General features: G+C 34.5%; 2 protein-coding genes across 4 annotated transcripts in view; both read right to left on the bottom strand.

Annotated features, from left to right (window-relative positions):
* The window catches only part of LOC125670354 (solute carrier family 17 member 9-like), a 960,148-nt gene extending 934,756 nt beyond the window's left edge, over positions 1–25,392 (bottom strand). For 2 of the 3 annotated variants that reach the window (XR_008802235.1, XR_008802234.1), the window contains exons 1-12: positions 25,242–25,392; positions 22,597–22,723; positions 21,031–21,250; positions 18,760–18,859; positions 17,766–17,839; positions 16,411–16,585; positions 16,176–16,272; positions 15,950–16,037; positions 15,794–15,828; positions 15,315–15,486; positions 15,090–15,119; positions 13,593–14,210 (exon numbers count right to left, since the gene is read on the bottom strand). Coding sequence is in view for 1 of the 3 variants with exons in the window: in XM_048905468.2 (XP_048761425.1) it covers positions 14,071–14,210; positions 15,090–15,119; positions 15,315–15,486; positions 15,794–15,828; positions 15,950–16,037; positions 16,176–16,272; positions 16,411–16,585; positions 17,766–17,839; positions 18,760–18,859; positions 21,031–21,250; positions 22,597–22,723; positions 25,242–25,324 (1,341 nt within the window). In the remaining 2 variants the exon portion in view is untranslated. Of the gene's footprint in view, positions 1–10,947; positions 14,211–15,089; positions 15,120–15,314; positions 15,487–15,793; positions 15,829–15,949; positions 16,038–16,175; positions 16,273–16,410; positions 16,586–17,765; positions 17,840–18,759; positions 18,860–21,030; positions 21,251–22,596; positions 22,724–25,241 lie in introns of those variants that run through there. The other variant, XM_048905468.2, reaches the window with a different exon arrangement.
* LOC125670362 (uncharacterized) lies at positions 9,111–10,790 on the bottom strand. Its single transcript, XM_048905478.2, has 3 exons — positions 10,533–10,790; positions 9,523–9,720; positions 9,111–9,323 (listed from the first exon to the last, which is right to left on the bottom strand). The coding sequence occupies exons 2-3, from the start codon at positions 9,702–9,704 to the stop codon at positions 9,128–9,130; spliced, it is 378 nt and encodes a 125-aa protein (XP_048761435.1). The 5' UTR covers positions 9,705–9,720; positions 10,533–10,790; the 3' UTR covers positions 9,111–9,127.
* Positions 25,393–27,587: the final 2,195 nt, after the last annotated feature.

The raw sequence follows: 27,587 nt of genomic DNA, 5'->3' as shown, positions 1-27,587 counted from the left end.
TCGTAGATCGGTAAAGTTGGCTACTAGTAACCAGCTACTAGTAACTGGCTACTTAAAAAGAGAAAAGTTGGCTACTAGTAGCCAGCTACTTGAACCAGGAAAAGTTAGCTACTAGTATCCAGTTACTAGTAGCCAGCTACTAAAAGTATGAAAAGTTAGCTACTCATAGCCAGCTACTACAAAATATAAAAGTTATAATTACTGATAGCTCGCTACCAGATAAAAGTTAATGAGTTTGAAAATTATTGTCTATCAGATTTATTTCTAAAGAGGACGAGGAGTCGTATGAAATTTCATGCTCAATTATCCCCAATTACATAACATTGCAATGCAAAATACGAATAAACTTTTTCAACTGAGTGTTTACTTTAAAAGTGATACGGATTGAAATCAGACCTTCAATCATTTGATATACCATCCATTTTGAGATATCTGCTACTTTTACAATTTGATTCGAGTTACCCTGAAATTTCAACATAAGTGTGAATACCGTAAGAAACTTTATGTTTGACTTTATGTTTGTATTAGATATCTGACGAATTTACGACTATACATATGGCAAGAAGTGATAGATGGTGTTTTGGTACTCCACGAATTTTCAGATATCGCTCTTTAGGAAATCAGTTACTTACATATATGTATACATTTTGATTATCGGTACAATGAAATTTCAAGATCCGTGTGAACTCCGTGTTTATATCATAAATTTAACTAACTTACAACGATACGTATGGCAAGTAGTGATATTGGGTATCGTGATATGTCATAAATTTTCAGATATCACGCTTAAGGAAGTCAGCTACATATACCTTTTGATGGCAGGTAAACTGAAATTTCAAGTTTTTCGCAAATATCTTAAGGAACTCTGAGTTTGTATTAGATATCTGACGAATTTACAATTATCAAAGTGAAGAAGAGTGATATTAGGTATCTTGACATGCCATAAATTTCCAGATATCACGCTTAAGGAAGTCAGCTACTTATACCTTTTGATTCCTGGTATCCTGAAATTTCACGTTTTTCATAAATATCTTAAAGAACCCTGTGCTTGTATTAGATATCTGACGAGTTTACAACTATCCATGTGAAGTGGAGTGGTACTAGGTATCTTGATATGCCATTAATTTTGAGATACCACGCTTAAGGAAGTCAACTACTTATACCTTTTGATTGCAGGTAACCTGAAAATTAAAGTTTTTAGAAAATATATTAAGGAACTCCGTCTTTGTTTGAAATATCTGTTTAATTTACCAATGTACATATGACAAAATCTGATACTAGGTATCTTGATATGCCATAATTTTTCAGATATCACTCTTAAGGAAGTCAGCTACATATACCTTTTGATGGCAGGTAAACTGAAATTTCAAGTTTTTCGCAAATATCTTAAGGAACTCTGTATTTGTATTAGATATCTGACTAATTTACAACTACCCACGTGAAGTGGTGTGATATTAGATATCTTGATATGCCAACAATTTTCGGATATCATACTTAACGAAGTCAGCTACTTATACCTTTTGATTCCAGGTAACCTGAAATTTCAAGTTTTCCGTAGATATCTTAAAGAACGCCTTGTTTGTATTAGATATCTGACTAATTTATAACTATCCATGTGAAGTGGAATGGTATTAGGTATCTTGACATGCCATCAATTTTCAGATATCACGCTTAAGGAAGTCAGCTACTTATACCTTTTGATTGCAGGTAACATGAAATTTCAAGTTTTCTACCAATATTTTAAGGAACTCTGAGTTTGTATTAGATATCTGACGAATTTACAATTATCAAAGTGAAGAAGAGTGATATTAGGTATCTTGACATGCCATAAATTTCCAGATATCACGCTTAAGGAAGTCAGCTACTTATACCTTTTGATTCCTGGTATCCTGAAATTTCACGTTTTTCATAAATATCTTAAAGAACTCTGTGTTTGTTTTAGATATCTGACTAGTTTACAACTATCCATGTGAAGTGGAGTGGTACTAGGTATCTTGATATGCCATAAATTTCTAGATATCACGCTTAAGGAAGTCAGCTACTTATACCTTTTGATTCCTGGTAACCTGAAATTTCAAGTTTTCTGTAGATATCTTAAAGAACTCCTTGTTTGTATTAGATATCTGACAAATTTACAACTATCCATGTGAAGTGGAATGGTATTATATATCTTGATATGCCATCAATTTTCAGATATCACCCTTAAGGAAGTCAGCTACTTATACCTTTTGATTACAGGTAACCTGGAATTTCAAGTTTTTCATAAATATCTTAAAGAACGCCTTGTTTGTATTAGATATCTGACTAATTTACAACTATCCATATGAAGTGGAGTGGTATTAGGTATCTTGATATGCCATCAATTTTCAAATATCACCCTTGAGGAAGTTAGCTACTTATACTTTTTGATTCTAAGTAACCTGAAATTTGAAGTTTTCCGTAAATATCTTGAGGATCTCTGCGTTTGTATTAGATATCTGACTAACTTACAACCACCCACGTGAAGAAGAGTGATATTAGGTATCTTGATACCTATTATCATACCTCTTCACGTGGATAGTAGTTTACAGTCAGATATCTAACAGTTCCTTAAGCTATATACAAAACACTTTAAATTTCAAGATGTCTGGAATCAAAAGGTATAAGTAGCTGACTTCGTCGAACGTGATATCTCAAAATTGATTGCATATCAAGACAGTTCATATAAAGCTCTGTAATATCGGAAAAGATAAATTAGTCAAGTATCTAACATATCTATCTGACAATTGATGGCATTTCAAGATACCTAATACCACTCCTCTTCAGGTTGAAAGTAGATAATTAGTCTGATATCTAATACAAACACACAGTTCCTTAAAAGATATCTACAAAACATTTGAAATTTCAGGTTACCAGGAATCAAAAGGTATAAGTAGCTGACTTCGTTAAGTATGATATCCGAAAATTGTTGGCATATCAAGATATCTAATATCACACCACTTCACGTGGGTAGTTGTAAATTAGTCAGATATCTAATACAAATACAGAGTTCCTTAAGATATTTGCGAAAAACTTGAAATTTCAGTTTACCTGCCATCAAAAGGTATATGTAGCTGACTTCCTTAAGAGTGATATCTGAAAAATTATGGCATATCAAGATACCTAGTATCAGATTTTGTCATATGTGCATTGGTAAATTAATCAGATATTTCAAACAAAGACAGAGTTCCTTAATATATTTTCTAAAAACTTTAATTTTCAGGTTATCTGCAATCAAAAGGTATAAGTAGTTGACTTCCTTAAGCGTGGTATCTCAAAATTAATGACATATCAAGATACCTAGTACCACTCCACTTCACATGGATAGTTGTAAACTCGTCAGATATCTAATACAAGCACAGGGTTCTTTAAGATATTTATGAAAAACTTAAAATTTCAGGATACCAGGAATCAAAAGGTATAAGTAGCTGACTTCCTTAAGCGTGATATCTGGAAATTTATGGCATGTCAAGATTCTTAATATCACTCTTCTTCACTTTGATAATTGTAAATTAGTCAGATATCTAATACAAACTCAGAGTTCCTTAAATTATTGTTGAAAACTTGAAATTTCAGGTTACCTGTAATCAAAAGGTATAAGTAGCTGACTTCCTTAAGGGTGATATCTGAAAATTGATGGCATATCAAGATATCTAATACCATTCCACTTCACATGGATAGTTGTAAATTTGTCAGATATCTAATACAAACAAGGAGTTCTTTAAGATATCTACAGAAAACTTGAAATTTCAGGTTACCAGGAATCAAAAGGTATAAGTAGCTGACTTCCTTAAGCGTGATATCTAGAAATTTATGGCATATCAAGATACCTAGTACCACTCCACTTCACATGGATAGTTGTAAACTAGTCAGATATCTAAAACAAACACAGAGTTCTTTAAGATATTTATGAAAAACGTGAAATTTCAGGATACCAGGAATCAAAAGGTATAAGTAGCTGACTTCCTTAAGCGTGATATCTGGAAATTTATGGCATGTCAAGATACCTAATATCACTCTTCTTCACTTTGATAATTGTAAATTCGTCAGATATCTAATACAAACTCAGAGTTCCTTAAAATATTGGTAGAAAACTTGAAATTTCATGTTACCTGCAATCAAAAGGTATAAGTAGCTGACTTCCTTAAGCGTGATATCTGAAAATTGATGGCATGTCAAGATACCTAATACCATTCCACTTCACATGGATAGTTATAAATTAGTCAGATATCTAATACAAACAAGGCGTTCTTTAAGATATCTACGGAAAACTTGAAATTTCAGGTTACCTGGAATCAAAAGGTATAAGTAGCTGACTTCGTTAAGTATGATATCCGAAAATTGTTGGCATATCAAGATATCTAATATCACACCACTTCACGTGGGTAGTTGTAAATTAGTCAGATATCTAATACAAATACAGAGTTCCTTAAGATATTTGCGAAAAACTTGAAATTTCAGTTTACCTGCCATCAAAAGGTATATGTAGCTGACTTCCTTAAGAGTGATATCTGAAAAATTATGGCATATCAAGATACCTAGTATCAGATTTTGTCATATGTACATTGGTAAATTAATCAGATATTTCAAACAAAGACGGAGTTCCTTAATATATTTTCTAAAAACTTTAATTTTCAGGTTACCTGCAATCAAAAGGTATAAGTAGTTGACTTCCTTAAGCGTGGTATCTCAAAATTAATGGCATATCAAGATACCTAGTACCACTCCACTTCACATGGATAGTTGTAAACTCGTCAGATATCTAATACAAGCACAGGGTTCTTTAAGATATTTATGAAAAACGTGAAATTTCAGGATACCAGGAATCAAAAGGTATAAGTAGCTGACTTCCTTAAGCGTGATATCTGGAAATTTATGGCATGTCAAGATACCTAATATCACTCTTCTTCACTTTGATAATTGTAAATTCGTCAGATATCTAATACAAACTCAGAGTTCCTTAAGATATTTGCGAAAAACTTGAAATTTCAGTTTACCTGCCATCAAAAGGTATATGTAGCTGACTTCCTTAAGCGTGATATCTGAAAATTTATGACATATCACGATACCCAATATCACTACTTGCCATACGTATCGTTGTAAGTTAGTTAAATTTATGATATAAACACGGAGTTCACACGGATCTTGAAATTTCATTGTACCGATAATCAAAATGTATACATATATGTAAGTAACTGATTTCCTAAAGAGCGATATCTGAAAATTCGTGGAGTACCAAAACACCATCTATCACTTCTTGCCATATGTATAGTCGTAAATTCGTCAGATATCTAATACAAACATAAAGTCAAACATAAAGTTTCTTACGGTATTCACACTTATGTTGAAATTTCAGGGTAACTCGAATCAAATTGTAAAAGTAGCAGATATCTCAAAATGGATGGTATATCAAATGATTGAAGGTCTGATTTCAATCCGTATCACTTTTAAAGTAAACACTCAGTTGAAAAAGTTTATTCGTATTTTGCATTGCAATGTTATGTAATTGGGGATAATTGAGCATGAAATTTCATACGACTCCTCGTCCTCTTTAGAAATAAATCTGATAGACAATAATTTTCAAACTCATTAACTTTTATCTGGTAGCGAGCTATCAGTAATTATAACTTTTATATTTTGTAGTAGCTGGCTATGAGTAGCTAACTTTTCATACTTTTAGTAGCTGGCTACTAGTAACTGGATACTAGTAGCTAACTTTTCCTGGTTCAAGTAGCTGGCTACTAGTAGCCAACTTTTCTCTTTTTAAGTAGCCAGTTACTAGTAGCTGGTTACTAGTAGCCAACTTTACCGATCTTACGATCGTTTTGTACAAATGAGACATTGTCATTGGGCTAAGAAACTGTGTACCAAGATCGGATAGTGCGAAATAAGATTTACGCCCTTTGTTGCAAGATTCCTGTATTCTGTCCGAGAGTTTGTATTTGTGGTTAATAACAATTCCTAGATGGTTGTAGGACTGTTCGCATGTCACTTTGGAAGGACCTAAGTGCCACGATAATTTGTCTAACTTTGTTCCTTTAGCTCGAAATTGCAAGACGCAGGATTTGGACACATTGAATGTAAATCGCCATTTACTGGAGTAGTTGTAAGCGATATCCAGCATTGTTTGGAGCGATAGTGGTGATATGCCAATTAATGACAAGTCGTCAGCTAAAGAGGGGCAGCTGCTAGGGATATCTAGTACGCCATTATTTAGACTACCCGACTGTAGTTCATGAATAAGATCATTAATAAAAACAAGGTACAAAAAGGTAGAAAGCATACCGCCCTGTCCAACACCTTGGTTAACAGGAAACCAAGCTGATTGGGTTTGGTTTACAATAATTGAACTCACTGTATTTTGGTGACATTGGTTAATAAGTGACCATAATTTACCTCTAATGCCAAGTTCGTATATCTTAAACATAAGACCAGGCCTCCATACCGTGTCAAACGCTTTGCTAATATCAAGAAAACCCACGTAAACATTACTACCTTGTTCCAAATTATGAAAAATTGTTTCATGTAAATTGAACGATGCAGTCAGACAACCTAATTCTTTCTGGAAACCTTGCTGTTGAGTGTTGGGAAAATCTTTCTTGTGTAAAACATACTTAGTAATACGATTGTAGATAACTTTTTCAAAAAGCTTTAAAAAAGTGTGATGTGTATATCACAACCAATATATTTCACTGTATGTAAAAAGAGCAAACGTGTAATGTTTTTTATTGGAAATCCTTTGTCGCAACAAATATCTAAAAAATAATTAAAGTCTTGTTTGTAATTAACTTATCCAGTTTTTTGTGCAGCTGTCAATAAATAATTGATTATTAACCGATTTTGGTATTTAGGGAGTTCCCCTCCTCTTCACCTTGAGATGCCGATCCTAGTGTCTCTTTTAGACGGTTTCAAACATTTTCATGAAGTGGTAAGAGGGGTTATTATGAAATTCTTCAGTGGCGATTTAGTTTGTTTCGTCTTAAATTTGAACGGGATGGAAAATCTTCGTCTTTAACGAGTTAAATAAGATTTAGTTTAATTTAGCTCTAGTTATTTCCCTTTAGCTGACCTTATGTCAAGCTTTGGTTTTGTCTAAAGCATTCTTTAATGTCATCTGTAAATAGAAAGAGATAAATCACCTACAGCATGTTTTAATTACATCCAAATTGTGAAAGCAGTATTAAAAAGCATAGCTACATAATGTCATATCTATATTAGTTGCATAGTGTACGTGCTGCAAATAGTTAAATGTCATACAGTACTTTAATAAATCAAATGGTATATTGCATTGGATGTTTTCATGAAACATTTTATTCAAAAGCGAAAACAATGAATATTTTTGTTTGCCAAATCGGTGCACTTTTTATAGATATCATACACAGGCAATTGTACCGCTTGGGTTCGAATTTACTATTTCTCTTTAATAGTAAATTCGAATACAAGCGATACAATTCCCTGTAATATCATATAGCGTCAACAATGCTTATATCAAGCACCAGCTACAACCAAGAAACTGAAATGACGCACCAACTAGAACCAAGAAAACTGAAGTGAAGCTAGCTACAACCAAGAAACTGAAGTGATGCGCCAGCTACAACCAAGAAAACTGAGGCGATGCTAGCTACAACCAAGAAAACTGAAGTGGGGCTAGCTACAACCAAAAAAACTGAAGTGGGGCTAGCTACAACCAAGAAAACTGAAGTGGTGCACGGGAATCGGGTTGGGCAACGATTTCCCGAAAACTGAAGTGGTGTACCAACTAGAACCAAACAAGTGCATGAGACACATCCTATTGTCATAGACAAATTCACACATTTCAGACGGCATACTTTGTGTAAGAATACCAATACGCATATACATATAGATGATGAGATTTACTGCAGAATAGTTTAAGGTCAATCTATCTCTGGGAGCGTAGAGTCGTTCCTCCAGCAAATTAAAGTAGTTTTCACTACACAACAAATGTGACTGCTCTTTACATAAAAAACAAATTGCAAGATATATCAAAACTTTTACTATTCCCACACGCATGAAAAGTGTAGATAACGAACAGTGATAAATTCCATAACTCCTATAAGCAATACAAAATAGAGAGTTGGGCAAACACGGACCCCTGGACACACCATAGGTGGGATCAATTGCCTAGAGGAGTAAGCATCCCCTGTCGACCGGTCACACCCACCGTGAGCCCTATATCTCAATCAGGGCTCTTAACAAGAAGTAGCAAGTTTACGTACAACGGTACAAGATACAGAAATCTACTTCATAGTTATATTTTAATTACTTCTTGGTAAATACCTTTTTACTATTTGACGAACACTTTCAATTAAATGCTCTAACTAGCTATTTGTTTTAAATTCGATTTTTTTTAAACCTTAGATTCAGTTGACCATCCAATGTCAGACTATCTCCATGTAACCTTTAACAAGGCTAATTAATGTGATAATAACATGCGTTCATTAATTGGCTCCTGTAAGAGCTCAACGAACCGGAACAGCAATTAGCTAATTAATACAAGGGGGTAAACTGCAAATTATGAAGTATTTTATACACTCTGTCTAGCATAAGAACATCTCTCCATCCATATGTAGAATTTGTCGTAAGACAGCGTCCCTTCCAGCTAACTGCAATACTTGTCATTTTGTAGTTTCACTACGTTGCAAGTATTAAGGAATTCATTCTGCAAACGTCGGTAGTAAGTCATGTCTGAAGGTCATCATGACCGGCCACATTGGGGAAAGCTTGGGAGCATTGACCACTTAGAAAATACATGTATTTGAGTAATCTGACCCGGCCTAGAATGCTGATATATATGGAGTATACATGTACTCCAAACAAACGGTGGGCACGAATATAGTCCTTTTATATCTTAGTAATGATATAATTTCATTTAGGCTTAATTAAAATCTGCAGTAGTTACACTCCTATTACGATTCAGTACTGTTTTTTTTCCCTATAGAAGCTATAAGAATTAGGAACCTCGTGGAGCAGGCCATCTTCATAGGAAGTCTCAACATGGAAAATGTACAAACTGTCAAATATACGGTGCAGTTACACGCGGTACAAACAAATCTACAACAACCAAATACATGTAATTTATATGTCTTTATTAATATCGTTTGAATCTCTCCATTATGAACAACATGACAAAAGAGATGGCAAATTTATGGACAACATGGACGAAGAAATAGGTAAAACTGTGCACATCGTGAACCACGTGCGGCATCTGATAGCCCAGGTAGAGTAGAGTCAGCCACATACTTAAAATAGCCGTGTCCTCCCAGTCCTTGGGGTCCCAGAAATTCCTGTAATGAGGAGGAAATGGAAATTTTATTTAAAAATCACATGATCAGGGTGAATAGTCACAGTTGTTAAATACGTGAACAGCATTAACCCTTCTTTGCTAATTACTTTAGGGGGAAAGTATAACATTAATTTGTGTGGATTGTGAAAGATTTGCCCAAGATTTATAAGAAGCAGCTGCTAGCCATCATTAATACTAACTCTTTGATTAATTTGAGTAAGTAGACAAGAACACAGTCGGCTACAATGGCAGCGATCAAGTTCCGGTGCCCCAAGGAGTGGTACCAGGGGGTGTAGTGTGTGTACATCACCACGCTCAGGATCTCAGCCGCCAGGATGGCCAGCAACATGGCGACGTTAAACTTGACGCGTATCTCCGCCATCCTTCAGTACCTTGCTCTGAAAAGTAAATCAAACATTTGTCTGTGAAATACTGGTCCCTGAAAATATGTTTATAATTTGACCTTGGAATGTACGAGCCACACCTTGAATAATGTAATGCATAGTGGTAAAATAAAATAAAACCTACACTTTTCACCCCACCAAATATGAAGTCTCTACTTCGAATCGTTCATAGTAATTATCATCATTCTGTTAATGTCAAAACACTTGATCATTTACTAATGAAAAGATTTTCTTACTTTAATATAACTACATGTATACATTAAAAATGGAAACAAACAATTTTAAATTCAGACGAATAAAACGGTCTGAGAATTTTTAAGTTCAAATTGTAACAAGTCTATAGTGTATATATAAGTAGATTTTACATTGCTTCGAATCAATGTCTTGATGGATCAATATTGGAGACTCGGACATTTTCCACTTGTTATGGTCACCTACAGTGTACAAGATGGGGAGATAATATACGACACCTGTCTCCGAATCCTACCATTGTAAATTCTTCTGAATTTACGAGCGAGACTATAGCACTGATCAGCGCAAAGACTTCGATCCGATTCTACTTGTACATATAGTACTTAAGCAGTATAGGCGCAACCTACCGCTGTTACAATATTGCCAAAATCGTATGCTAAACTGTACTTGTAGGATTTATATCCGTGATGTGAACACCGGACAAACAAAGTCGTTTCCGTCGTTAACGTCCACCCGGTCATTGTCCCCGTCGGACTTACGGGTACTCCGTAAATAGCCATCTTCTACCAACCATCTACATAAAAAAATATTGATGAAATGTGCAAAATACTTGCCTTTTTCGTTTTTGGTGGAGACCTTTGTGTATCGGGTGTCGACGGGTTTTTAAAATAAATCGTAGGCGTATGGAGTTGTACTGTGCAATGAACGGAAACCTCACAATTTGCAAATGTAGGTCATTGGCATCGAAATCCAATACAGACAAGCTGTGATTTCCGCAAACCCACGGTAAACAATCACTGACCGATCCATGTTTACTTTGAGATTTACGCTGCCGCCATCAAAACAATTTCAATGTACTGGAACTAGAAGTCTGTTTTCGAACATTGTTGTAGAAGTCACGGGTCGTAGATCTTTCTTGCTGGAAAGAGTTTGCATGCTTTGGTTTGGCTTATTTCATCATACCCGATCAACACTGCTTTCCTTTATTTCCACCATTTTGTTACAAATTTACAACAACACAATATTTAATACATTAGACATGTTTTATTTTCCATGCGTAAGTACAAGTATAATCAAAACAATATAACGTATAATATTTACTGCAAAAGACATTCGAGGTTGAATAAATGACCGGGGTATTTTAAAAACAATGCACAATTTCAACACATTAACATTTACATTTTTGTTGTTGTTGAACGAATGTCGATCTCAGGATTTTCATTTATATTTGTAGATTTACTAAGCAAGCTGCTCTTCATACTCGTTAATAAAGGGCTGAATATTATTCAAAAGTTATCTCATTGTCAGAACTCTCCCTGATTTTGTGATTAAAACTTTGAATAATGGCCGACTACCTTTCGGTACATATTTTCAAGGAGGTAAGCTACACCAGAGAAATTTGATATGGATGAAAATTGGAGGATATGTACAATAATATTTCGAAATTGAAAACTTTCAAATTTACTTTATTTGGTCAAAAATAGTTTTAGTTGAAAGCAATCTTGAGAAAAATTGAAAACCCCTGCTGGACTCGAACACGCGATCTACAATTCAGCAGTCGACGTGCTAACCTACTGAGCTAGGCAAGTATATTTTAAATGAATAGAAAAATATTGCTAATATTTATATTTTCATCCATGTTTTAAAAGGAAGTCAGCCATTATGACGATGTAGAGTACCTCCTTAATTGAAAATCTTTGTACATTCATTTTATGAAACCTTGATGATTAGTAGGAACAGATTTTCTTAATCCTTAAATAACACTCTGGTGCCGTTAATTAAAGTGACCAAGGTGCACTGACGTATAGTACTTCAAAGCAGACCAATCGATGTAAACTAGCAATAAATCAAAAGTAAACGGGGCGTGGTGGGAATTAAGTTACTACGTAATCTTCCCCTTACGGTTATTCTCAACTCAAAATGATTGTATGACGTGCCCAAAAATGGATACACAATTTGCAAAACTACATTGCTTTTCTATAATATTTCAAAATATAGTTATTACGAAAATATCACTTCTCGTCAATATTGCAGAACAATTGAGCAACTAAAGAAAAATTCCACACAATTCAGATTTTCTTAACAGCTGGAGTTCCCCCATAATAACATATTGCATAAAACCACATTGATTAAAGACAACTTAGACATAACTTTACGGCGTTATCTTGGTCAATAAAATGATGACCTCATTACCTGTACAATAAAGGGACGGTGTACAACATTATACGGTACAGAGACATATAAAATGTCAACGTATTACACAACATTAGTATCATCAACTATATAAATTAATAGTGTGTAAATAATTCAATAATTGTGAGTTACTACAGTAAAAACAAATCATGAAATGTCGCATTAATATTTAATAACAGTGCAAGTTTCCCAAAATGACTCCCAACATGACATTAACATATGGGTACAAGTATAGACTCTCCAATCTTTGATACCCCACTATTAGTATGAAACCCTCATCTAGTACTATGGTGTAGGCATTTGGTTTGGGCGTATAGACATTGTTTTGAACAATTAACCCCTACTGCATTTTAAATAACCCTACATATCAAAATATACATGTAATTATACTGCTAAGTCTATCATTATAATATTCCAATAAACAAACCCCGTTAGATTAACACTTGGTGAATGGTTACTATAGAATTTTTCTCCAAGGTTCCCAGAATTTCCATTGTCCCACTGCTGCCTTTAAATCCAGGGCAGAGATTGATAATACGGACTTACAATCAGTATGTGTGATCCTCCACACAAAGTTTGATTGCTGACTAGATAAAAGACCCTGGTGCCATTAACCTCTCGCACAGGAAATGAGGGAAGTTAGTGGCAGGGTCACCTCCCAAAACCATTCAAAGATGTCTAAAAGTGGACTGAAGTCAGATCATCTAGAAATTCACCTCTAAAACAAATATATACTAGATACTTTAATAGTTACCAATACTTGCGTGACCTCAATGTTTTTACATTTAATATGGTATTCTGATCCAAGCCTTTCTTAATTGTCTTTACCTAGGAGAGATACAGATCACTTAATCCTTATTTACTTCTAAAGTTTGCAACCTTTTCTGTTATGAAGCTGTTGTGTGGTTGACCTTCCAATATCTGCATTCTTATATAAAACTTACAAGTTCTGCTGATATCAAGACACATGTCAAGCACAATGCAAGCGTATACAGGCGCGAGATATACGTAATAATTACACAACAGCTTCTTTTCACTATAATAACATGCCCTGGGGTAAAATCTCTCCTATTTTTTTTCCCTCATAGTCATACATGTACAAGTATTTTACAATACCCAGGTGACATTTCAAATACCAGATTTACACATTTGAGCACAGTGATTCTCACCTTCATAAAGAACAGTGGATACTAAAAAAAAAAGTTTAATATGGAAATTTGTAAAATAATTTATTCAGACCATTCTGCTGAAACACATTTCAGTGAAAATTTTTTCCTCTTGTATCCATGTGAATTCTATTAATTCTGCTCCAAAGCTGGATCTAGAATTTAATGAAGATATAGACATTTTTTCAACAGAACTTTCACATATCCACTGCCCTTAAGGTCATATGCAAGTATTAATCCTCATCACTGTAGAAAATTGTCGCCTGATCAAAATAACTTGCATTGCACTTAACATGCATCTTATATCTATACCACATACTTAGTCTTAATCATATACATTGCTTTCTGACTGCCTCAATGATAACTAAGACAAGCTGGTACATATCTACCTGAAGGTCTGTTACTGTTTATAGAATATTGCTACAGGATGAAAATTTTCTTTCACAGTGCTCAAATTTTTAACAAAAAAACTTATTATACTTACTCAAAATACTTGTAACTTGAGGAAACAAAGGATGATTTTGAAAGTTTTAAAATTCTTTCAAGTAATATCTGCAATGTTCTCAGAAATATGAGTAAAATGTCGAATGATCACAGATGTACATTTCTAAACTTCACTTTTACATCTTACTTCTTAGATCTCTCTCTCTCCCTCCCTCCCTCTCTCTCTCTCTCTCTCTCTCTCTCTCTCTCTCTCCAATCATGCATTATCAACAAATATTTCATTTCATCAGGCACTCATAATACACAAACACTAGTATACACATTTATCACAAAGCACAGACACTGCTGTTCATACAATCTGCTTTCCAGTCCCAAAAATCATGTAAACCAGCCATCCAAACATGCACACTCCTGCAGTCTGATTAAACACTGCTCCCCAGCTCTTAGTGGCTTCCAGGATATGTCCAGCCATGTACACACCAACAAACCCTGAAATACAAAGATGGTACTTCTCAGACTGGCAGAGAGATACATGTCATCCTGTTATATTCACTGGTTCAAAGTTCTAACTTTCTGATTTAAAAAGACCTAACTAAAGTGCACTGCTGGTGCCCTGGTAAATCATACATGTATTACGAATTTACGATATACATGTATCATATTTTATATCTCAAACACTATTGGTGATGTATGTAAATGACCCACCAGTGATGATATGAGAGAATACACATAATTCATTGTAAAATCCATTTCATTGCCAACTGTGTGGCCTGACATGACATTTAATAGGAATTTTACTATGTTATCTACTTTTATTTATCATATACTTATTTTTTAACTTGTTCAAGCATATATCGTGTTCAGTTTCACGTAACCTATACTTTTTGGTAGGTAGATGGATCAGTGAAAATGTTTTGCCCTGCCATTTTGCTGTTTTTTCATTTGCAATTTGGTAAGTCTTTAGATACCATCAAAACGGTTTAACATTGAGATACCATCAAAACGGTTTAACATTGAGATACAGATAAAGTACAAAAGTATAAAATTAAATAACTGTTAAATGACATTATAATAAAACCTTTAGTCGACAGATTGTTAAATAAGTTCAAAATTGGGAAACAGATTTAGTATAAAATATTACGTGATAGTCAAAACGTTTTACATGTATAACATGGAATTGAAATTTACATTGAGTTTATTTTGTGCCTTTTCTTATGTAATGAGGATTAAATAATCTGCAAGAAGCAGATTTTACTAAGTTCACTGTAAAGGTATTTCAATACATTGTACATGGTTATAAACTGAAAGTATAAATACAGTACAGCATGACAAATTCTCAGCAGTAGTCGACAACAGAAATTAACTCACCAGGCACAGCACCTGCCATATTCATTATCCCTGAAAATTAGAAAATTGAATGTCATAAATTAAACTACAAGAAGATCGATATATGTCAAATATGAATTGAAATACAAGTACATGAAATCTTAAAGAATATTTACACTGCACAAAAAAGAAAGTTGTGTTTATGATATGAAAGATCAGTTGTGTCATATGACAACTTTACAGATGGTTATGCTGAAATCTGTTTACCAAAGACAGATCCAGCATGTGTTGGGGCGATGTCCTGGGGATTCACGAGGATTCCGCTGTTATGGAAACCACAACACATGACCGCGATAGCCATCAACACCAGGGCAGCCCCATAAGTACTGGTGTAGGACAAAAGTACTAAAGCAGAGGCTGTACCACACAATGCAATAGACTACAAATGAAGCAAGCATTAATAGGCAGTGAATTAATAAACACAGGTCATTCATGATAGAAAGACTCCTTAAAAATATAATAACATTATGTAAGCCAACTTTCATTCAAAAATACTGTCATTGACGAATTGATGATGATAAAGCATAATTTGTATCATTATATTCAGAGGTGAACCTTCATATAAGCAGTATGCAAATAACAAAATGATTGGTTCGCAATGAAATATATTCGCATAAAAGTGGTGCTCACAAACTTCACAAAGTTTTCTTAAATTCGAATGAAGTTGATTAACAGAATAAGATTACCTCCATAAATTTTCTAACAAATGTCACACTCCATCCTGTAAGTAGAATTATACAACATTGTTAAAACATTTTGCACACCTGTAACATGTACAGAGAAGTCTCTGAATTTATTTTATTGCTTCTGTTAAGTGAATGTACATAGCTGTACAAACTGACCTCTACCCAACATGTAGTCAGCGAGCCAGCCGCTGAAGATGGAACTAAACATCGTCACAACCCATGGCACCACATTAAACACCCAGCCCTACAACATACGGCATTCAATTCTCAATTTGGCTACAATTCATGATTATGTACAATGTATATTGCACATGAATATTGTTTACCAAGATTATAATGATTTATACAGAATAATACATTAATTCTACATGATAAACTATACCTTGGCATCTGGGAAATTTTCATGAAAGTACGTTGGCAACCACGACAAGAGAATATAAAAGGCATTGTTCTCACAAAAATGTCCCACTAACAGAGACCTGCAACAGAGGTTTCCATTTTAGAGAAATGTTTTAAAGTGTATTTAGACTGAAATGCATACAAAGAAGGACAGGGTCCTAATTAGATTTCTCACCTGTAAAATGCAATAATAAATTATGAAAGAATCTGTAACTTACCAGAAGGCAGGCTTAACAAATAGTATTAACCATGGCACCGATTTCTTCTCGGGGAATTTTTCTGCCAGGACAGTGTTGTCGCTGACTGAGAATGTTGGAGGCTGTAGATATTTCTTCCTGTGTTTTTCTATAATTAAGTACCGCATGCACAGCATCCACGATATACTACACAGTCCTGAAACAGTGACAATATACTAAATTATATTGAAATCATGACAAAGCATTACAGCCCAGCAGTGCATGTATAGTATGTGTAAATTTGTGAAAGTAGGGGGAGAGAGGTGCCAAATATACTCCATTTTATTTAGAAAGTCATTTCCTGTTTTATTTTTTTGTGTTGTATAAAACTAAGATGCTCAGAAGATATGCTATTAACATACTTAATGATCAACAGGTCATAAAACGTGATTGTTTCACATTTTTCTGAAATAATTTATATGATATATACTAGCTGCAATAATGTAGCCCTCTCTGAATTTTTTTTGGGAGATCCCGAAAATGTCAGAATATTAAAAAACAAGAGTACCGCAAATGGTACATAATACGCCCGTGAAATGCTTACATAGGGTGTTTTTCTTGTGCTATAATTTGTATAACTTTGCTTCAGGTATTATCAGCCATCATGAGGCTGTGACAAACTTTCATATGAACAAAGGGTCTTAACTTAAAAATCTAGATTTCCTCAAAATGGACCAAGTTCAACAACCTGTAATTTTTTTTAAAATGGAAGAAAATAAAAATCCTTCCCCAGATGCACATCTTCAATACCCATACAAACACTTTACAAAATAAGATGGTCCTCACTTGAAAACTGTGGGAGGAGTTGGGCGGAAAATTATGTACCCTCCATAGAATATTAATTTCCAAATAGACCATGTTCAACAACCTGTAATTTTCTCAAAATTGTAGAAAATAAAAATCCATCCCACATGCACATTTTCAATACCCATACAAACACTCCACAAAATAAGAAGGCTCTCACTTGAAAACTGTGGGAGGAGTAGGGTGGACAAATTATGTACCCTCCATATAATAATTATTTCCAAATAAAGGGGCAAAACTCCTAGAAAAAAGGTCGAAATGGATCAAAATTGCAGTATGATCTAGAGTGACCCACAAGGAAGCTACACAGCAAGTTTCAGCATGATATGTGAAAGGGAAATGAAATTATAAAGAGAAAACCCCAAACGGACAGACGGACGGACGTAGACATCGCTGTACCATAATACGTCCCGTCTAAAGACAGGCGTGAAAAAATCGGATAGGGCGACATTATTGCAGCTAGATAAATACCTGAATATGTCATATTTTCCTAATCAAACTAAAAAACATGTGTTCCTGAATATGTAACTCACCAATAAAATAAAATACGCTCTGCCATCCAAAGCTCTCTAACAAAAGAGACCCAATACTTCCACACAATAAAGTACTGAAATAAAAAAAAAAATGCCATTATTCACACTTAATGAAGCACATAGTGCCACATACATGTAGTTCACTTCAATGTAATAAAAATAATATCAATTTCTGTGAAATGGACATACTAAATTTTATATTTACTCAAGATTTCTGAACAAGAATTAAGTTCCTATCTATAAGTATGTGTATCATAAAATTATACAGAATATTGTGATTAAATCCTGGTAATACATGTACTGCAAAATGTAAAACGTTATGAATGTATGATGAATTCTGAAAAATGTTAATATAGTCACCATTCTACCACATACAATATACAGTACAACGCATGTATATTCAAACATCACATACAAAAATTTAATGATTTCATTCCATTTTCAGTCCATTAACTGTCCCATTTGATATACTTTAAATAACATATCCCTATCTTTCTTTAATTAACATTAAATTGCAGCAATGTTTTTATGAAAAGCAAACAGCTTCACTTGCGAAGGAATACAGGAATATACATAATTAACATCAGAAGAGGAAGTAATGTCAAAATCTATAAACACTACAAGCAAGGTGGAGAAATTTCATACAAATCCACTTCAACGAATATAACCACAGACCCACTCAAGTGTGTGTGTCCGTATGCTTGTAGGGAGCAGGAATTATAATACAGGAAACTTTTTTTTTCAATAATTAACTGAATATTTGAAATACTGTGTGTACATGTATCATAATAAAGGTATCATCCAAAACAATAGATTTACAAATTATCCTGTGATAATTTTCTACTTTAACTTTTATCTAACACATTAGAAATGTAAATAAAATAGAATACATATAATTTTGTCTAAAACATGAAAATCTTAATGAATTGAATATCTATATAACTGAAGTCTGACATGATTTCTCAAAAAACATACATTCAGTACAATTATTTACCCTAAATGAGATCCAGAACAAATAAAACTATAAGTGAAGGATCGCTCCTGCTCAGAAACTTTCCTGGATATAATGGAGCTAAAACTGGGATAATGGAAACCTGTGAACAAGAAAATCCAAATAAACTAATCATGCTCAGCGCTACATAGAAAACAACCATCTACAGATATCATACACAGACGAAGTCAGGGATAGTTATCATAGAGTAATTCCCATACGAAGAGTTTCTACAAATAGCATTTCATATTCAAAGTAAATGAAAGTATTGGTAAATAAAACTAATGATGCATCGACATAGATGGAAATCTACAATTTTTTTCAAGATGAGATTTCCCTCACTAACCAGACAAGTCCTAAATGAATAAAAAAAAAAACCGAACTCATAATTGAGCAACTGCAAAATATACTGCTAAGCAAGATGTATTTGTGAAGCACTATTCCTCCAATCATGGCTAAGTCTATTTGTGGAACTTTGACCTTAACATAGGCCCTCCACCTTGACCTGGTATGAAACTTTCACCTTGAACTTTGATTTCAATACATAAGATATCTTTTTGGGTTTTTTAAATGTTCTGATCAAACAGTATGAACCCCCCCCCCCCCTCCAATATAATCTGACTTGTCTGGTTATGTCAATGTAGACTAAGGTGAACCAGTATACAGAGATAAGCATTATGTTTGTACTTGTATGACCCTCATAGACCTACCCAGCATATTGTCCTGATGTTACCAAACCACAGAAATATGACCTGACAGGGTCTTGCACAAACTGACCCAGCATGCTAATGGAGCTAGGCATGAAGCCCCCTGTATGTAACACAGCTGTATGTATAAATCTCACATCATACATGAAAATGTACTGTACACATGGAAAGGTTAATGAATTCAAAGAAATTCAGTCAGTGAGGCATTCAAAAATATCTATACGTCTCTGGTGATAAAAAAAAAAAAATGGGAAAAAAACTGTTTCTATAAATCAAATGAACATTTCATCACTGTGTTAAAGAGTTTGCATAAAAATCATATTTATCTTACGTATTTGCCTACATTGGATAAAATTAATTCATTTATAGAAAAGAAAAAATACATGTTTTATTCTAATTATCAATCTATAAGATGCCCACCGGCCTTAATGGTCACCTGAGATCTCACACAAAAAGGAAATTGGAAGTGTTGCATGTTAATTGCAAGAGTGCACTTCTCAAACTTTGAACTCAATGTGTCAGGTTTACTTTTTTGGCGATCAAAAGCAACTAATCAGTATTCCTTATATTAATGCCTGGCCAAATATTCTTTTAATATTGGTCTTCATCTTGGGCAAATGACCCCCCCCCCCCCCCCCCCCCCATTAAAGGTCATGATTCAACATACCAGTGTATATCAAAAGCAACATCCAATAAGATTTGCTCATGTCTCTCCAAGTACTTCCAACCTTTTAACTTGTGGGCTTGATCTTGACCAAAAGACAGACAGACAGATAAACATACATCATGTTTGCTATCATTGAAACTTGGTTTGTAATGCCTTTAACAATGCATCCAATTTTTCTTTTGGAAGTTCAGGTGTGAAGAAAATATCCAATTTGAAAGATACAATTTAGTTTCAGCAAATGAACCATTGGTCAATGTCTCCACACTCATTCTGACGAAGCATCTCGTCTATCTGCATATGTTCAGAAGAAGCAGATTTGGAAAGACAGAATATATTTTCTCTGTATGCCCTATTTAGTACCATTCTGGCATTTGAGCCCATGGCCCTGGTCCCTTAATTTCACAATCTAGGTGGAGGTCTTTGCTCCATACTCATAACTAGGTAATAGGTACTCATGTTGTGAAGAAGAATTTTAAAGAAAGATCTATTTTCTCTTTAATGTGATCTATCTAGCTCCATCCTAGCACCCCTTACCCTGCGGCCATGAAATTCACAATTTTGACAGAAGTTTTTATGCTTATGATAACTATGTACACAATTTGTTTCTTCGGAGTAAAGAATACTTTTAACGACTGCATCATTACTTTTACAAGTTCTGGTCCCATCTGAAGGATCCCAAGGGGCACTGACAACAAAATACATAATTTTTGTCCCCCTACCCCTAAAGAAGCAAAGCACCAATTCTAATAACAATGGTCGAGAATTTTCCTAGAAGAAAATGTTCAGAAGTCAACAATGGATGTCGCATAATGACTGATAGGCATGGATTGCAATAAACTGAATGACTCAGATGACCTAAAATGCTGAACGATTTTCCTTTTAATAAGATGAAAACATTACCTTGGAACATGCCGAGAAAAACTCGAGATATAATGATGATCTGAATAGTGAGGTATTTATCTGTTGACAGGTAAACAAGTTGTGGAGTCCAGAATGTTATCATAGACCAAAACACTGCTACTATGGGCAAAATGATGTCTCCCCCAATCTTGTCAGCCAAATAACCACCAAGGAACTGTGTCATGGTGTAACCCCAGAAAAAAGAGGACAGAACCGATCCCTAAAACGAAATCAAAATTTCATAAATAAATTTACCATTCTTAAATTTGAATAAAGTGCATAATTATCAATAACTTCATCTACACCATAAAGGTTTTTCTCGATAAATCAACTTTATTTTTCTGAATTTGACATCTGCCATTAGTTTTAATTGTTAATGCCCATATTGCCCAATAGGTGTTTGAAACTATTTACTTGAGCAGACATGATTATGCTCCCTTTCTACACGTGCTATAGAACTGTGACACCAAATTCTCCATTATTCCTGCATCACTCGCCATGGACATAGCTGCAATAATGTAGCCCTATCCAATTTTTTTAATTCTGACGTTTTCGGGATAGGGCTACAATTCCATAGGATCTCCGTAATGGTGCAAAATAATTTTATGAATAACCGATAATAAACTCTGTGTATTAGTCCCAAATGTTGTTTACACCAAAAGGAGTACCAACTTTGTGCTCGGGCATGTCTAATAAAGGTGTTTTTCATTAAATATAATGTACAGCATGCAAAATTCTTCGTCTGCTCCACCATGCTTGTTATCGCGAGATCTCGTAGGTGGATCTAATGAAAAACCCAAATTGACAATCAGCGCGAAAATGTAGTTACTCGAGCCACTTCGACAAAGAAAGGAAAATCATATTGTTGCAGAAAGAATTTACACTCTGATGTTCGGTTTTTAACTTGATATTAAATTCAAACCTTTTCAATACCGACGAAATAGCTTTCGCCTCCATACTTATCCATTGATGTAAATACTACCTTATATGGCATATGCAAATGACTCGACAATCGGAAGTTGAAACTTCACTACATCAAACATGGCGCACAAATATGAATCGAGAAATTGGAATTTATCGAAATTGTTGAAAACGGTAGAATAGAGCCTCACAAATCTTAAGTTGCAGGTTGTAAATTTATATATTGACTAAGAAACATAGAATATCATTTTATTTACGTAAAGAAAGTCAGGAAATGTTTAGAATGAGCGCAAATGTTGCGGGAGTGAATCACTCCCGCATTTGCACCATTACGGAGATCCTAAGGAGTTGTAGCCCTCTCCCTAAAAAAAAAAAAAAAAAATCAGAGAGGGCTACATTATTGCAGCTAGCCATGGACATATCACAAAAGATATACTGTTTCTCTTTTGAAGTTCAAATTATATTCAACAAAATACATACCTATTGACTATTTAAACAATAGCATGTTCATTGTCTCCTTCAAAGCAACCTTTCCTAGGCCTGGAAAGTATTTGCTGTCTTGGGGAACAATACTTTTGCAATCTTTCCTCATTGCCAGTAAATAGTTTGATAAGTATGCATGTCCAGGTGAATGCCACAACTTACCGACTGCGTTTTATCCCACCCCATTTCTTTGGCCATGGCTGACACACACAATGGAGTCACAGTCCGACATGCATACAGGACTGCACATCCTATAAATAAACCACCTGCCCATTGCTTCCTTTCACCTCTGAAAGAATATATACACTATATCATAATAACAATATGACTTGTAAAATGCAATACAATGTATAAACTAACAAGATTATAGTCTCCCAAATGTAGTACTGGCTTTAGGAAAGTGGTTTTTTCTGAGTACTACTATTTTCCTCCCTTGACAAAATCCATGCAATTTTAACTTCATTCAAAAAATCTGGATCAAAAAGACTTTGATTTTTAAGTTTACACTTTGGATCCAGACCCTATTGAATTAAGCTTGGTATCCACTCATGAGAATCTTCCGCAAATTAAACCTCAAGGTGTTGGTCTCCAGTTTTGACTTTGTTTGATTATAGTACAACTGTACACATTTAACCAGAGACATATATATAACAGAGATTAGCAACTTCCCAAAGTTTCGTATTATCTTTCAGTCCCCTAAAATGCACACACTGATTTAAATTACTTGTACATGTATCATCTTAAGAATGAAATATATCAAGTTCAAACCTTTCAAATCCTATCACATTCAAGATACAATATTTTCAAAATATGTTTCACTTCAAAGTAAAATAAAAGTTCAAGCTTCAAAAGGTGACACAAGACTCAAACTCGGCAAAATTGTCGAGATTTTGGGAAATTCTTATGATTTGCCAACTTTTTTGTTTATTTATTATTTGTTGATCATCGAATTATTTCCACAACTTAGGACAGGAGTGAAATAAACTTAAATAAACATCAATTTATCATACCAATAAATAGGAATTAACAATTTATAGCTGGGACCATCACATATTTTATGCAGTAAACATGCCACCGAAGAAGTTGCTTATCTCTGCTATCAGGGTTTTATCCAGCATTATCCAGCATTTAGTTGTTACTACCCATTTTATATTTAAGGGGAATTTATGAGAATGTAGTCATGAGCTTCCAGGGGATGGGGACATCCATGGAATATGATATCCACAGATTATAACAGCCATATAAAGTGATTGATTATTCATTTTATTTATATTGTAAGTCTGACAATTGTAGAAAATGACTTAGAATATAAAAAAAATGATTTTTGTTGAAAATTCGTATACAATTTTGTGAAGTTTCTACAAATGAATGGGATTTTTTTATCTGTGGAAGGGGAAATATCCATTTGTTGCCAAGGGGGAAAGGTACCTTTTACCGGTAGTAAAAACAACCTAGATAAATCCCTGGCTATATATGTCTCTGATTTAACCAATATCACATCATATGAAATGTATACTATAAATTTAATGAACACAACCGCCGCGGTGGCCTAGAGGTTAGAGTGTTCGCCCCTCATGCGGAAGACCGGGGTTCAAATCCCGGCCGCGACAGACCTAAGTCGTTAAAACAGGTAGTGACAGTTCCATCGCCAAACGCTCTGCATCTGGTGTGAATATCACAGGTCCTCGGAGATGACTTTAAAAACAGATGTCCTGTGTCACGGTAGGTGTGACACGCTAAAGAACCCCCACTGCTCAATGGCCGTAGGCACCGAGCAAAGGCCTAAATTTGAAGCCCTTCACAGGTCTTGGTGATGTCTCCATATGAGTGAAAATTTTCGAGAGAGACGTTAAACAAGATACAATCAATCATTTATAAGTTAAACATGCATGGTATTTTATCAGGTTGGGAACACTTCCCCAATAGCGAGATATCCTCGCTAAAACGCGATTATCCCTCTCTAGCGAGAATAAATATATCCCGTACAACCGAGAAAAACACCTGCGGAGTACATCTTTTCGTGATTCACGTGAAAAGAAGAAAAAGTGCTAAAATGTCTGATACTTCTGCAAATATATAAATCAAAACAAAAACACTCACGATGTGTATTGGATTTCAGACTGCTTCCCTCTTATGCAGCAACTTTGATATGCAATTTCATGACTATGTTGTCAATTTCATAGAAACAATTCGTATCATGTTGAGTGCGTGTCGCACTTATTCAGCGTTGCACGGGATTTGCCATTATTTTCAATAAAGACGCCAAAACACCTGTTTATGGTAATGTTTATTTCTCGCTAAAGAGGGATAATCGCGTTTTAGCGAGAATATCTCGCTATACGGGAAGTGTTCCCAACCTGTTTATTGCATTCAAATTGATTTTTGGGTGTGTGTGTTTTTTTCCAGCCAGTTCTAGCAAAGGTTTTTAACCAAGTGCCAACCAGATGCTGAAGTGATTAGAATTTAAATAATATACCCTTCTTAAAAGTCAACGAACTTAATATTTTACAGTAATTTATTACACTTAATATATATTTTCTTCTTCTAATGTTTCCCTTCTAGAAATTTAAGCATGTGGAGGTAAGAATATTCTAAGATGTTGTTGTTATGATATGTTACCGGAAGTATTGAATTGTGGCGATTATCGTTCTGTCTTTAACTAAAGGATCTAAGCATTAAACATAATTTACATTGTACGATACAAGCCTACATGAGAAAATTCGAGTTAAAACCATGTAGTCAACGATCTACTCAAATTGCTTTACTATTGAAATATCAATCTGTTTATGACCCCTTAAAACACTGACCTGGTCCAATATTTGCCCTCCAGTGGTTTCAGATCAGATCTTTTGGCGATCAGAGGGACGTAGACGTCATCTTTCTTCGCCATATCATCTTTGTCACACAGATGCTCAATCTATGTACCTCAGACGTTTGTCTTATATGGTGCGCCATACGAGCTAATAATAAACACAGTTCAAAGAAATAGAAAGATATATATCAATTAAAGATGTTAGCTACTCAGTTTTATGTTCCACCCTAATTTTGAGGCAAAACAATGCAATATACATGCAATTTTTAAAGCTGACAACACTCCTAGACTGTTTTTTTCTTTCCTTTTTTCTTCTTTTATTACTTTAAACTCTAAATATTTACATAATGAAATTTTATGCATTCTAAGTGCAATTAAGAAGGTCGCTATTTTCAATCTACTATTTATACACTTATTATAAGACATTAAAGTGCGTTGATTTGATGAAATTATTGATTTGTGTTGCATTTAATTGTGTTCAACTGTTGACACAAATTTATGCAAATAAATCAAAAGTAGATTTTGAATGTACACACTTAGGCAACTTCTTGTAGAACCTTGGAAATTTGATAACCAACGATGCATAATACATCTGTGAAAAGCTGATATAGGGTGTTTTTCTTACACCATGATGTGTAGAACGTGGCTTCAGGTAGTATCAGCAAATCATCAGGGTGTGACACACTTTCTTTAAATCGTACTGAAAACAGACAAAACATGTACTTTCTATGTAATATTTTCACTTGGTATAGGTGTATGTGTACCTAGTTTGGTTGTACTAGCCCCATCAGTTAGGTTGGATCCTCCTACTACGACATTGACCTTGAAAAACAATAGACATTTTCCACTTGGCATGAGGTGTATGTGTACCAAGTTAGACGGTCCTTGCCCCAACAGTTCGGTCTGTATACTGCCCAAAAGGTTTTTCTATTAACTGATACTACGACCTTGACCTTTGACTTCTGACCTTGAAAAACAACAATCATCTTCCTCTGATCATGGGAATCAAATGTACGAAGTTGTAAAATCATGGAGCTTACGGTTCAGTCTGTATCATACCCACAAAGCCCGGACAGATGGACAGAGAGACGAACGACGTCATACCATAATATGTCCCGCCTTCAACGGGCGTATGATTAATTTAGAAGTATCTGTCGAGACTGTAGTTCAACTGTAGCCATGAAGAAGTAATGAAGAATATCCTAATCAAACTTCCGTATTCTTCCCACTCCATGGCACCCTGGATACTTCTTTAAAAGAAACATGAAAATAAGAGACCTTTCTATTACTACATCAACGTTAACGTTCTTACCTTACAATAAAGATTTTGATATTACTGATAAAACTGGAGATGCACAGAGTGTCCTCAAATAATGAAAATTAAAGTCCAGCAGCTAGTGTAAAAATATCTTGCAGTTTCCTAAGTTAAAGCCTAGTGCATGTAGAAAAGTGTGATGAACCTTATAACGAAATTCAGCTTCTTAGATCAAAACATGGGGAGGGGGGGATCCGGGAAACTAATTTGTAACAGACCGACAGACAAACTGGGGAAATCAAGGTCACATGTTATAAGAATTATACGGATTATACGGAATTCACATAACAAAACCGTATGGCCCAATTCCGAGGTCAACCCCCCCCCCCTCTCTCTCTCTCTCTCTTAATTAAGCTATGCAGTGAAGATGGGAAAAAAGATGTTAAAATTACATGCATGTTTCTAATGAACTTTATTTTTTTCCATATTTCAGAACGTATACCATTTTCAAAAATAATTATGCTTAGGTCTTATGAATATATCATGCGACAGAAATTTTTAATATCTCCTGTCGTCATGCATCTGCTTATCCATAAAAGGTGCATCATCAAATCGCATGATCATTAAAAGTCCCCAACCGACTTCGCTTATTTTCCCAGACTTTTAAAAATCATGCTGAGAGAGAGAGAGAGAGAGAGAGAGAGAGAGAGAGAGAGAGAGAGAGAGAGAGAGAATACATATTGAACTGTTACTTTTAAATATTCTAAAGATATCAAATGAAATTTCGATATCAAATAAAATCGATAATAAAATAAAAATGACAAGAGACTACTCTCAGCAATACCCACGTGAAATAAGAACTCTAAAACAGAGGGTATTAATTCACATGCAAAGTTCATTTATTTGCACTGTCCTATTTTCTAAGAGACTGCAAGTCAACTGAATTTAATTAACAGGTGAAACGCATGGACACAACAAATGCAAATTTACAACTGACTTCATTAAATAAATATATACAAAACAAATGCAAATTTACAACTGATCTTCATTAAATAAATACTTTGAATCATTAGCATGGATAATAAT

Source organism: Ostrea edulis, chromosome 4 (assembly GCF_947568905.1).
Source record: "Ostrea edulis chromosome 4, xbOstEdul1.1, whole genome shotgun sequence".
Classification (NCBI taxonomy): domain Eukaryota; kingdom Metazoa; phylum Mollusca; class Bivalvia; order Ostreida; family Ostreidae; genus Ostrea; species Ostrea edulis.
This window is presented reverse-complemented; position numbering and strand designations above follow the sequence as displayed.

Coding starts and splice junctions, on each gene's coding strand:
- LOC125670362 (XM_048905478.2), bottom strand. CDS start 9,704: ATGGCGGAGATACGCGTCAAGTTTAACGTCGCCATGTTGCTGGCCATC. Junction 9,324..9,522: donor TTACTCAAATTAATCAAAGA/GTTAGTATTAAT, acceptor TCCTCATTACAG/GAATTTCTGGGACCCCAAGG.